The 13,397-nt window shown below is 48.8% G+C and overlaps 2 protein-coding genes across 2 annotated transcripts; both read right to left on the bottom strand.

The window, feature by feature from the left end:
• Nucleotides 1–69: 69 nt before the first annotated feature.
• On the bottom strand, nt 70–3,635 carry IAQ61_009749 (uncharacterized protein). The gene is made up of 3 exons (XM_066098515.1): nt 2,759–3,635; nt 2,571–2,707; nt 70–2,517 (listed from the first exon to the last, which is right to left on the bottom strand). Exons 1-3 carry the CDS (start codon nt 3,265–3,267, stop codon nt 86–88), a joined length of 3,078 nt encoding a protein of 1,025 aa, XP_065951674.1. The 5' UTR covers nt 3,268–3,635; the 3' UTR covers nt 70–85.
• A 2,508-nt stretch (nt 3,636–6,143) lies between these two features.
• Nucleotides 6,144–13,370, bottom strand: IAQ61_009748 (uncharacterized protein; the record flags this gene model as incomplete). The annotated part of the gene is made up of 1 exon (XM_003838578.1): nt 6,144–13,370. One exon carries the CDS (start codon nt 13,368–13,370, stop codon nt 6,144–6,146), a length of 7,227 nt encoding a protein of 2,408 aa, XP_003838626.1.
• Nucleotides 13,371–13,397: the final 27 nt, after the last annotated feature.

Here is a 13,397-nt window from a genome sequence, read left to right as displayed (position 1 = left end):
CCCCACCCAAAAATAAAAACGCCCGCTCAAACAAACCCCCCTCCCACTTGAACATCCCCCCCATCCCCCACAACCCCTAATCCCACTAAAACCAAGGACTAGCATCAAGCTCCGTCACCACATCCGCGCGCCCCGCATCAACGCCATCCCGTTTCGACGGCATTGATGCTGATGTCGACGTGGGCGACGAAGCTGCACTGCCTTCTACAACCGGGGCTTCAACAACAAGCAAAGTCTCGCTCTGTGCCTCATGCGCTGCGATAGGTTGACTTGCTCTGCGCCCATGGGCATGGCTGATATGATTTAAGCTCGATTGTCTTGTGCGTCTCCTTGGCAAGGGTGGGGGTTGAATATTGATATTGGGATTTGCCTCGGAATTCGGATTCACATTCGCAATTCCACCAACATTCGAATTCGAGTTCGAACTCGCCGCACTAGATTTCCTGCGCCGTGAATCCAGCGTCTCCGTCGTAGCCGAGCTTTTCCTGCGAAATAGTGATTCCTCGCTGTCGGAATCTCTGAGTGCGTGCGGGGCTGGGTCTGGGGTTTCGAGTTGGGTGGTGTGGGGACTTGGATGTGCGTGTGTATGTGAGGCCGTAGACGAACCTACTCCCACGCCTGTGCCTGCGCCTGCGCCCACCCCCGAACCAGCAAAGTACTCAAAGCCCTCGTGAGATTTCTTATGCGCAAGCGTCGGTGCCGTGGACACGGGCTTTCGTTTTGCGAGGTTCGCAAACGTCGATGCTGCTGTGACGGCGACAGGGGGTATAGACCATGGTTTCCGGGATTCGGTTTTGGGCAAAGGGAGTGGAGTTCCAGGGGGAGGGAGGGGTTGGCCACGGCCCATGGGTTCAGTGTAGTGTGAGGATGTAGATAGGGCAGGGGAAGGAAGATGGGGCCGTGATGGGTCCTGGGCAGTGGTGTTGATGTTGGAATTGGGGGCTGTAGTATCGCCGTCTAGACCGCCCGAGGATATTGGCCTGTTGTTGGAGTTGGGTTTGCTATCGGGTGGTGGGTTTTTCGGGTTGGTGCGAGAGGGCTGGGGACTTTGTTTGGAAGCAAGCCAGTGCCGTGCTGCTGCTGTTGCGGAGCCGAGGTTTTGACCGAGTGTTTGCTTCTTGGTGGCCATGTTTGTGGCTCCTGCTGCTGCGGCGGCGGCAGTAGCGATTTCCTGAGCGGAGAGCTCTTTGGATCGCGTGCGGTTGTGGGATTGCTCAAAGGAGGGGGAGGGCGCAGACTTGGTGCTGGTACCGGAGATGGAGGCCGTGGATACGTCCTCTCGGGAGCTACAAGAGGACTCTGTAGCCTGAGTTCCAGCCGTGTCTGAACGAATTGGGGACTTAATGGGTGATGTGATAGGTAGAGATCGGACACTGGTCGGAGTGAGGGAGCTACGATCATGGAATATCTCTGCCGAAGCGTTCGCTGAGTCGACTTTGACTTGAGCTGCAGACGAACTTGATCGTAAGGGCCGAGGTCGAGTACCCGTGGACTTGTAGTCTGTAGAGGTAGATACCCCAATTCCAGTGTCCTCCGAGTCGACAGTCGAGTGTATCGACATGTGCGAACTGGCTGAATCAGCAATCTCATCGAGTTTCTCTGTATCTAGTACAGCGTTCTCCAGCGCTGTATCATCCTGCTTGATGTTATGCAAGCTTTCATCGTCCTTGGTTTCCTTCTCCTCATGCCATATGCCTCCTCGAATGACCTGTGATATGGTATTTGTGAAGGGCATATCGTCCCAGTTTGGCAGAACCAAAGTCTCATTGACCACTTCTCGTATGCGATTCTCCATGACTCGAAGAACTGGGCCGTACGTGATTTGCCGAGAGCTTACAATCGGTTCAAGCGACAAGTCGATTTTTGGTGGCGTCTCAAAGGTCATCCAAAGTCTGTTACTTGGTGGCGGCTTGATCCTCAGGAGAATATGTCCCTCCAGCTTCTTCAAAACAGTCGCGAGCACGAGCGTTACCTCGCGCGCCTTGAACCGAGCCCCCAAATCGATACGCACAATGGCAGATATTTCGATCCTGAAACTGCCCTTGTAGCTTACATCAGCTTCTACTATGAGATCTCCATCAACCGTAAGTTCCTTGAGCTTTGGATTAGTGATAAACGGTGGGAGAGTGCCCATGTCTACTTTCCGTAGCGTAATGCTGCTAATCAGCGCAGGCTTAGGCACGCGAGCAATTTTCTTGTTGATTTTGGCAGCGATAAAGTCTTTAATTTGTGACGTCTTGTACATGGCGAGAAAGACTCGTCCGATGAGGGCATTGATCCAACGTGTATGCAAATTCTCTTCCGAGGCGTGCAATTGTTGTACGAGTTTGACAAGATCTGGCGTGTCAAATTTGAGCGGCACGGGGGCTGGTGCGGCGCTATCGCCTACGTGGTGTTCCTGCGCCTGTAGCATGGCATGGTAGAAGTCTTCCTTTTCGGAGCAGTTGTCGGAGAAGAGGTAAAATGACTTCGCTTCCGCAAGGGAGTCGCCTTCGAGATCTTGAACTAACCGAATGCCTGTTCAGGTCAGAGCTGCACTGCAAAGGGTGAGACAGGTATATGCAGCTTACAGTTCCGCTTGATCCATAGCTCTCCCTCAGGTATGGGCTCTCCACCAGCGTGGACGTCAACTTTGTAATGAGCAAGGGAAATGACATGGCGCACTTCGATCTGATCGTCGTTGTCATAGAGCATCAAATGTCCCAATCTATCTTTTGTCAGCCTCGAATCCCATTAGAGTCCCGAAGATGATCCATACCGCAAGACAACATAGAATACGTTGCGAGCCTTCTTATTCTTGGAATTCGCGGTCTCAATAGTAGGACTCGTGTTCTTATTCCTATCGAAGAGGCTTCTGTACATGGACTGATATACGCTTGGGCTCTCGACCGCTACCACGGCACCTGCTGGTGTCGTCCGGTCTGGCGGCTTGCCATTCACGCCGCCTGGCACATACTCGCGGCAGACGGCAAAGTATCCAGCGCAGACGTCTGGCACATGTGTTTTCGCCTTCAGCTTCTCCAATATCTCGTCGTCGATTCCTATTCCCAAGCTGCCGCTCTCATCGTCCTTCTCGCTGGACGAGTTCGAATTCGTCGTATGGTCGTTGCTGGCGCCCGTCTTGTCCGCGGCTTGGACTGCATCGACGAGTGTTGTGCCCCAGAACCAGGCAATTGTAGCCAAGGCAGGTATGAGGGTCAGGCCACCGATAAGATAACCCCATATGAACGTCTTCAACAATGCTCCGAACCCCCAGCCCTCGCTCATCTTGTAGGCTGTCCTATGTTTCTTTGTCCACCATCCTTGTACAATGGTATTCTAAAAGAGGTATGATCACGGTGTGGTATCCTTACAAGGCTTGTTGAAGGACATGGGTTGTCGAACTTGGAGATCACCAATGATGCGACGCGTCGAACGCGGTACGGTCAGGTAGGTAGCGAGGCTTACTAGCGAACGGATGACGAACGAGCGAACGGACTCTTCGTCAAGAGAAATGAGAAAAGACAGATACAGACAACGGGCGATTTTTCATAAAGGAAATAATTCAACAGCATCAGACAAGGTGGTTTCACTGGTGAGACATGTTCCAGCCGTTGGCTGACAAAGTTGCGCGGGGAGGGATCAGAGTGGAGTTACCACGTGTGGAGTTCGAGTGACGGTAGATCGACGCTATCTAACGTGATCCACCACCGAGCGCCCACCCCCACCGAGCGCCCACCAACACCAAAATCCACCACCCACTAAATAAGGATATTGCGCCACCTATAATAGCTATTATTACGAGATTTCTTAGAGTCGCGATTATTAGATCTATTAGAGTAGATTAAATATTTTAGATTATATAAGCAGCTTTTTAGGGGGTCTAATTAGGCGCCCACGCCGTGAAGTTGCCTCTACTACTATATCCTCTTCTACTAGCTCCTTATTAACTACCTTAGCTAGTATAATAGTAGGAGGCTTAAGGATTTGCCTCTTACCTATTTAGGACGTTTTAATATTATTTTAGAGTTACTTTTCTAGTTACTTAGTAGTTTTCTACTTATTATATATAGTAGCTTTTTAGGTAGCTTTCTTCTCCTACTCTTTCTTAGTAATTATTTAATTTAGGTAACACTCCTCTATAAGTTAAGCTTTAGCAAGCTTCTATTACTTATAAAGCTTAATTACCTTACTTTTTTAGTATTATAGCTCCTATTCTTTAAGGTTCTTTTACTCCTAGAGCTTAAATACTTGCTTTACCTTTAATAGTAAAATAAATTAGGCACTACTACTATAATTATTATTAGGGGGTAATAATAGAGGTTTACCACACTTCCTATACTTCTTCTTATTAGCTAGGGCAGCCCTTAGGTGTTTATTTTTATAGTTAAGTAGAGTATTTCTTACTAATATAGTATAGATTATCTAGCTAAGCTTCTTTAACTATTTATTATAGATATTAATTATAGTATTATAGAGTAACTACTCTATCTTTCTTTAATTACTTACACTTAATATTAAGGTTATACTATTACTTAAAGAAGGCTAGTTACTATTATTTATAGGTGCTTTAAACCTTAAAAGGATAATATTAGGGTTAAGTAGTAAGATACCTATTACTTTAAAAGCTATTAATATTAGCTTTTCCTTAAAGGTATTACTCTATATAGTATTAAATAACTAGTAGAAATCCCTCTTAGTAATGCTTATAAGCCCTTAGGAGCTATCTAGAAAACTAGATAGTTAAGCTTTATATAAAGCTATAAAGGGAGTAAATACTATAATATTAAGTAGCTAAAGGGTGTAAGTGCTATAAAGGGGATATATTATAAGTAGGATCTTATATTTATTATAGTACTTAATAAACTCTATTATTATATAAGATCTATAGCTATTAAGGATAAGGAGCTAGTATAAAGTATAAGCTTTAGCTTTTATCTTATAATTAAACACCTCCTTAAGCTAGGATACCCCTAGGGTATAGCTTATCTACCTACTTAGTAATCCTATAAAGAAAGCTTAGTATTATAATAGGTTAAAATCTTATAACTAGGTATCCTATAGAGCTCTAGATTAGGACTAATAAATAAGAGTAGGGGTAAGAGTAGTACTATTAGCGTATATACAAGCTATAGTAGTAATCTACTCCCTATTACTATTCTAGAGTATAGCTCTAATCTTTCTCTACTTATAGGCGCTCTTATTAAATATATATTTAGTTTTTAATAGTACTTTAATAAGAAAACCCTTCTTATCTATATTATAGATATACTAACTCTTAATATTATATTACTTTATTTTTTAGTATAAAAGCTTAAAGTATAAGCTATACTTAAAGGTAGAATTAGCTTTAAAGTAGTTATAATTAAGCCTAGTAGCCTAATAGGAGATAAGATTAATATTATAGTAGTTAATAAAGCGCTATACTTAATTTTTACCTACTAGATTCCCTATTATTTTAGTTATAAAATTTTAAATAATAGTCTATATAGGGGGTAATCCTTGCCTATAAAGCTCTTTAATATACTTTATAAGCTTACTTTCTTATATAGTATTAAGTATTTAACTATTTAGTAGAGTAGTAGTATATACCTACTAAATTTTCTAGTAGCGTTTAGATAAGGTTAACTATAAGTAACTATACTTTTCTACTATTTCTAAGTATATAAAATCTTCTCTAAGAGTTAAGGATTTAATTGCTACAAGCGCGTTATTAATAGGTGCTATAGTTATTAAGAAATTTAGTGTTGAAAATTTAGTGATTTTGGTGTTGGTGGGCGCTCGGTGGGGGTGGGCGCTCGGTGGTGGATCACGTTATCTTATCTAGCCGGCCCGAGCTGCTATGACGGCATCTTCGAGAGCTAAAGAAAGCTTGATGGTCTCTACTAAAGACATTCTATCCTACCTTACCCTCACTGCTTGTCATTACGGGCAAAACAATACACCATAGTTGTCTTCTTATATGACTGATTATGCTTGATGCTTCATAGTGTCCAATATACATGCTCACTCAGTCTGCCTTCCTGAACACGACCTGTTTTCAAGTCTGAACCACCGCCCACATGACCATAAACTCCCTTCACCAGCGCTATGCGAAATTCCAAATAATGAAACGCCTCACCTCCAAACAAATCTCCCCCAACTAAACAGACCAAGGATCAAACTTAGCGCACTCTTTTCCCCTGCTGTCTGACCCCCTCATCACCCTCAGCCTCCATAATACGTCTTCTACCCATATCCCTCACATTGCCTTCTCGTACTGTGCTCGCTCCCACACTACTCCCGCTGACACCTCTGCTATGCCCACTATCCCTGCCTCCGTCTGCTCCGACGCCTTCAAACACTTGTCTTTCCCTGGCCACGCCTGCATGTTGAGGTGGCATTCTCGACGAAAACTGATGCCAGCAATTCGGCGCCTGGAGAATGTACTTCTCCATCGCGATGCGGAACCTGTTGCGATAATCCTTGGGCGACGTAATAGTTGGTTTGTTCTTGCCTCGGTCCTTGATCCAACTCTCAAGCTTCTTGTCCCATGTATATGTGCGGATGCAGTCGATGATGCCTACGATGATCTCGCGATTGGTGTCGTCGAAGCCCGCCATGAGGGAGTAGTCCATGACATTATTTTGCGAGAGGAAGAGTGTGTCATTGAACACGCTGGCTTTGAGAAGTTTCTTGGTATGTTCGCGCACAAAAATCGGCGTCTCGGAATAGATGATGTCGACAAGGTTCTCATCTAGAAGGACTTCGTCGCGTTCTCCCGTGGCTTGGATCTTGCGGTTCCTCATCGAGCCCTTGAGATCATAGCGTCGGTTCGGCTCACGATCATAGAACAGGTTCTCCATGACCAACATATACCAGTCAAAATCTCGACCCGTGGGCGTCTTGATTTGTACTTGGAAGAGACCAAACATTTTGGCGATGACACTTGGGAGAGACTTGAACAGATTCTGGTGTGTGAAGGCGAAGTAGTTGGGGCCAAATTTGAAGAAGGCTTGCACTTCGATTGGCGATAGCGACTTCAGCACGAAGCGGTCGTCGAGAGTTTTCAAGAAGATAGACTTGGACTTTCCGCCCTTGGAATCCCACTTGGAGCAGCGCGACAGCGATTCGACAAATCGATCGGCAACCCCGCATTTTCGGCGGAGCGCGTCAAAGGACTGCGCATAGAAGATTTTGCATTGCGCTTTTACGCCCCTGTTGGTGAAGCTGTAACGGATGTTGTGGTTCTTCTCATGCAGCAGGTTTCGCTCAATCGAGCCTTCCAAGGTCTCCGCGCCTCCATCAATATCGTCCTCGCGGAAAGTCTGCAGTTTCGCAACATAGTCAGGGCAGGAAAGTGCCAGCGCGATGATCGAACTTGGCTCATCTTCACGGATGATGATGTCAGAGTCTTGCCAAACATGTTCAATCTGCGAGAAAGGATACTCGAGCGGTGCCCAACCACTTGCAGAACGCTCAGACCAGAAGCTGGTAATCATCTTCAACAAAGTGGTCTTTTCGTGCCTGGGTAACTCAAACGAGCTGTCAAGCTGGGAATCGCTCATGTTCAGGAGCTGAGAGCCAGCAATGCTGTCGGGTAAGGGGATATCTTCAGGGGTCGTTTCGGTATCACTTGCTTCGTTCTCAGCATCTGAGGGGGTATGGGTCGAATGAGGGGGACTTCTCGGCGACTCAAGGCCTCCTTCGTGTTGCAAACATGCACCGCTTGGGTGACGCTCCTCCACGGGTGATTGCGAGGCTGTCGTAGTACCTCCAGTAGCATCTGTAAAAGTGCTGTCCCCTAGAGTACTATTGTCCATGCTCGCACGTGGCAGCGATTCCGCCGCGTTCATGTCCTCATCAGACTCATCATGATCTTGTACTGCGTCATGAACGTTCTTATATACCTCTACAATTGGCTTCGAGGATGCGAGTGGGTATGCGCGAACCTGTCGATTCCGGTCATTCCGCCGCTCACGCATGCGCTCCTTTTGGAATTCACGCTGCAATTGCTCAAAATGCTGTGCAATCTTGGATACCCTCGAGTCATTCTTGTAAGGTATAGATCGTGGTATGCGTGAGCCTGCTTTGACCTGCTTCAGGAGCCCAAGACCTAGTCGCTCGCTCATTCTCTCCAATGTTCTAGAGTGTTCGCTCATAGTCGGTTTGGCTACATTGGTGCCACAATTGAATGGCGAAGGAGCCGGGAAAGAGGCAATCTGCTTCGTGACATTTCCAGGTTGTGACTGTGTCCGCGTCAGAGTGGTAGGCCTGGCGGGGGCCTCACGTCGGCTGGGTTCTACCGGCCGTGGAATCTTGCTTTCCAATGTCGTGCTAGATGTTGGGGTGGCTGATGGAGAACTAGGCATATTCTCGATTGCTTCAGCAAGCGATTTATCAATGGGATTCACCTTCGGTGGGCCTGTGGGTGTTGGTGAGCCTGGGTCAAATTGGCTGGAGTCAGACATGTTGGTTGAGACTGGCGTGATCTGGTCTCCAGTAGTTTGAGCCGCTTCAGGGAAATTGGATGAGACCGCCAGGTCTAGGTGGCGGACGTCTTCTCTCTCTAAAGCTTCGCGAGGCGTCTGAACCAGTAATGGCTCCAGAGTCGGCTTCGAAGGAGTCGAAGTCTTTTCAGTATCCGCTGGTGCTTCGCTGGTCGAATGGTCTTCTTTTACGACAGAAGTCAGCATATCGCGGGCCTGTTCAGCAGAGATGTCGGACGGTCTAGGGGTAAGTGCAAGTCCCTCGCCCTTCTCATCAACGAGTGGCTCTTCAGCACCAGATTCAGCACCTTCTTCGACCGAAGTCAAGGAGCTTGTAGATTCATCTCGCTCAAGAAATTTCTTCAGCTGTAGTCTTGCCAGTCGCCGAATATCATTCTCCGAGGGGAAAAACTGTTGTTCAAATTCGGCGAATGTCTCATCCCAAGCGACCGCTTTCTCTTGAATAGCGCGGATGGCACGATTCATGGGAATGATTTCGTAGTACTTTGAGTTCATGTACTTGTCCTGAAGCTTGGCTTTGAGCCACTCGTGCTCCTCGTTCGCACGCTGCAGGAGCGATTCAACCTCTTGTCTGCAAACGTCCACTGTCCCTGACATGACATCGTCGATATGTATGCCTTGGATACGAGCGCGAATCGAGTCCATGAAGCAGTCAAGTTTCTCCTCTATCATTAGATACTGGTTGTTCTTGAGCCTTAAATCGCTGTCCACTTTCCAAGTAACATGCTGTTTGGGCGCAAGGACCTCGTACATCGGTACAGGATCGTATTGGATACGCAATGCAACATTGTTGTAACCGAAGTAACGCACGTGATTCTTGTGGATGTCGTGAGGACACACTCCTGCCCGAGGATGTAGCTCCGTGCTCCAGAATGTTAGCTCCAAATACTTGGCAAAGGAATACTTCCAGGTCCATTCAGACATTGGAAAGACTTGCGTCTCTTGTCCACAAATTCTACAACAGCTCCACATGAGAATGGTCTGATACATTCCTTTTAACTTTGGTGGGTGTTTCTGCACTACGACAGTCATCTGTCCTTCCCCATGTACGTATTGGCGAGAGTGATCTATCATTCTTTTGTCACAATTGCCCATTTCGCAAGCGACACCAGCGGATGAGCAGAGATCCTCGACATATTGGCCTAATGTGCAGTCTGGTGTAAATCCGTCGTCATAATCATGCTCCTGGTAGAAGCCAAGTGCGATAATCTCAGGTCCAATGCAAGGCGTTGATGACTTCGTATTGACAACACTGTACAGGACAGCAATTTTTTGGTGGTTGAAAGGATCATAGAGATCCCTGTTTCCAGACAAGTAGGTTTCCCATAGCCGCTTTTGTGTCATGTAGTTGTGCATCGCTTTATCATATTCTGAGGCATGAACTGCGGACAGGAACTCTCGAACTTGCTTCGAGGCCTGCTCCACAACGGTATGGACCATCTCCGGTTGCACCAGCTCAAACTTCTGTCCTGACTCTTCAGTTTTTTCCAAGTCCTCAGCCTCTTCAGGGTCACCCGCGGTATATTGATTCTTGAGCTTGCTTAGATGGCGGAGCTTTTTCTCGTACTGACGGGCCTGTTCGAGCAAATAAGGCTGCATAAATTTGACAAAGGGCGAAGAGGATAGTATCTTGGTTCGATGATTCTCCACCATTTCGCTATAATATGACGGCGCTGCGTCTCCTGACTGCGCATCATTTACATGCTCGTGCTCCTCGGTGGATGATTCCTTGCATTGCCCATCCGAATTAGAAGCTTCGGTTCCCAGCTTTTCTTCCTCTTTATTCGATTCGATTGTTCCAGTGGAAGGAGTTGTGGGCGTGTCTATGAATTCATCCCGCATTAGACAGGTTTCCAAACGAAGATTATATACCACGTAAGACATGAATTCGGTGATTCGCTTCAGCTTAACCAACTCGGTGTTCTCGGCCCCTCGCAGCACAATGGTACAACCTAGTTCTCTCTGACAGCCTGACAAGAAAATGTACGTTTTTCTAGTATTCTTATAGACGTAGGTCTTTACGTCGAAGCTGCCACAGTACCCAAGATGAGATGGCTCGATGGCGAGCTTGTCCACTGAAGAGATCATCCGGGAATTCGTACATCGAGCTACTGCATTCAGCACACTTGGCTTGACGTTATAGACGACAGCTATTCGTTCCTTCTCTAGAAACTCTAGTGCGAGCCCAGCGACGTTGCGTTGCACTAGTAGGACATGGGGTTCCAGGGCTGCTATTCGGCTGACCAAATTGCGCAGATACTCTCGTTCCTGCGCTATGACTGGGTCCAAACTCATAAAGTGTGCTTGATGGCGTGCGTACTCGATTGCGAAGGTTATAATCACGATTCGTGGGTTCGGTATGCTTCGAGGCATGCTACGAAGCGCAACGTTCTTTGTGAATACCACGCCAGAAACGTAGGCGGTGTCCCGCGGCCTGCCTCCAGGAATCTTTTTTAGCTTGATGTAATTCCGAACATCAATATCATCACCTCTATCGACATCAGGGTTGACGTCATCTGTGCATTGTCGCAATATGGGAATGAGAGCCTTCTCCCAGCTTGAGACATGGGGCACACCGGCGTCCTGCAACATCTGCCTAAGGAGTTTGCGCGCATGGTCCAGGCTAGCTTTGTTGAGCTCGACCTTGGGCGTGATGCCCTGCATAGAAGCACTTCGAGTCATTTTGGTGCCTGATGGAGTGCCCGAGGGTGATGGCAACAGTTGCGGCGTGCCCAGCTGAGAGCTGGGTGCACTATTACCATAGCCCGTGTAGGGTCGCAGCAGGGTATTGCTTTTTGACCGACGTGGTGACGGCCGGTGAGTGATGCTGCTTACGCTGAGGTTTCTGCGTCGCGGTTGTCGATTGCCAGTCCGACTGGTGATGCTCATGCTATCCGTATCACGGGCGTGTACTCCGCCCACCGCCTGTCTGTCTCCGAGTCGCGCCTTCCCTTTTCTCATTGCCGCCAAAATACCGCCAAGCCCCGCTCTTTCACCTTCCATGTTCGAGCCAGTGGCAGGGTCTTCGTTCAAGGTCGCAAACAGACTAGCGGGCTCATCTTCACTCGATCCTTCATCCGACATGAATGGTGCCAGGTCGGGATCAATGATGTTGTCATGATGGAATGCAGACAGGCCGGGCTGGCTTCGGGTAGCGTCGTGATACTGATGGAATGGGGCGCGGTCGTCATGTTTGACATGGCGCATGTGCTGGTGCCTCGAGTGATAGCGCTTGTGGCTGGACGACCGTGGCCTTCCACTGAGGGAGCGCAGAGACCGCGAGGAGCTTGGTCTCGCTAGAGTTGGGGCGCCAACCTCGATGACATGAGAGCGACGTTTCTTCTCGCTGCCAGTCTTCCTGGACATTGGGATACTGATGGTGGGCGTCCCGATCTTGGTATGATCGCTTTCCGTAGGCTCGGGCTCGTAATCGTCATACCCCTCTGGCTTCTCGTCCTGTTCGTACATGGACAGTTGATCACCTTCGTCGGTATATTCCGACGAATCGTCATCATGACCATATATGATAGACTCACATGGCCTACAGACCTTGAGTTTGCTCTGCTGTCCAAATATTTTCCCCGACACAACAGAAGTACATTTTGAGTCGAATATCTGCCCACAAGTACGACAGTGATGCTTGCGTCGAAACGTCGTAAAGGCATCGCCGCAGTTGAAGCAGTCTTTTGCATTTTCGTCTCTCATCCAAAACTCGCGGTCCAGTATCTTCCGCCGCATCTGAGTGAAAGTGCTCCTAGGCATGCTATGTGTGGGAGGCGCAGCTTGAGTTTGCCGCCGTATTTCTTCAATGGGAGCTGCCACTGGCGTGCGCACCGTAGAGCTGCTTACTACAGAGCTCAAGCCATCCGAAGACGATGCTCGTGAAGTTCTGAAGCCAGGCAGATGGGACGGTCCGACCTTCAGGAGAGGTGGACGCTGTGCATCCAGTGCATGAGCGGGTGTTCGGGCACTCGAGGTAGTCTGGGGAACCGGTCCACTTTCTGGTGTTTTCTCCATCGGGTCTTTGGCTTTGCTTGGAATGGCACGAGTGGATTGAGGCTGGCTTTCCGTGCGGGAGCTCACCCTACTCAGGCTGTCGCGGGATATCTCCGCGGGATATTTGTAGTTGGCACTCTGGCTCATGGTGCTTTTGCCTTCCACAGCCAGTATACTGTCATCGTCGCTGTCGTCGCGTTCGCGCCTAGAGGTCTGCTTCCGGGTAGCAGCCTCTTTCGCCGGCGCGAGCCGTGGAGAACCTGCCGCTTGTGCTCCAGGTAAGGGGTCTCGTGCTGGTGTTTTCCAGGTCTGATCGACGGTAGAGGTGCTCTGAGCTTTTGCGTGCGTACTGACAGGACTGTTGGCCAAGTGATGATCCTCCTCCTGCGGTCTTCCCGATTCAGGACCGGGTGTCAGTGATGACCGAGATCGTGTTGCGCCAAGCGAAGTCCTCGAGGCATTCAGCGAGGCCTTGCTGGACAAGGTCGTGTTTGATATGTTAGAATCCCGTGAAGGGGGCAGGACTTCGGGGAAGGAGGACGAAGAAGGCGATTGCAGTTTCGATGACGGAACAGGCATGACTATGGGCGAAGAGGCAGAGGTGTCGCCTGGGCTCCTGTTGACCGCACCTGGCCTTGAAGATGCGGGCGAGCTCGTGGGCCCTCCTCCTCCTCCACCAGCAGCCTCTTGCGATTGCTCTCTTGCCCCACCAACCGAAGCCCTCAAACGGCTGTACAGACCGCTGAAGCCGCCCTGGACCAGCTCGATGCCCTTGGGCTCGCCAGCTCCAGGCGGTGAAGAAGGGGCGGCGAGTTCGTCGAAGGTAGTCAGTGTATCGGTCTGCGATGCTGTGGCATGTATCTGGTGGAGGGCTTCGGGCAGCGAGCCCTGGGCATCTCGCGCCATGGCCAGGGATTCGAGGACCAGGATGCG

The sequence above is a fragment of the Plenodomus lingam genome, assembly GCF_022343315.1.
Source record: "Plenodomus lingam strain CAN1 chromosome Unknown contig_6, whole genome shotgun sequence".
Classification (NCBI taxonomy): Eukaryota; Fungi; Ascomycota; class Dothideomycetes; order Pleosporales; family Leptosphaeriaceae; genus Plenodomus; species Plenodomus lingam.
Note: the sequence above shows the minus strand (reverse complement) of the source record. Positions and strands in the feature narration are given on the sequence as shown.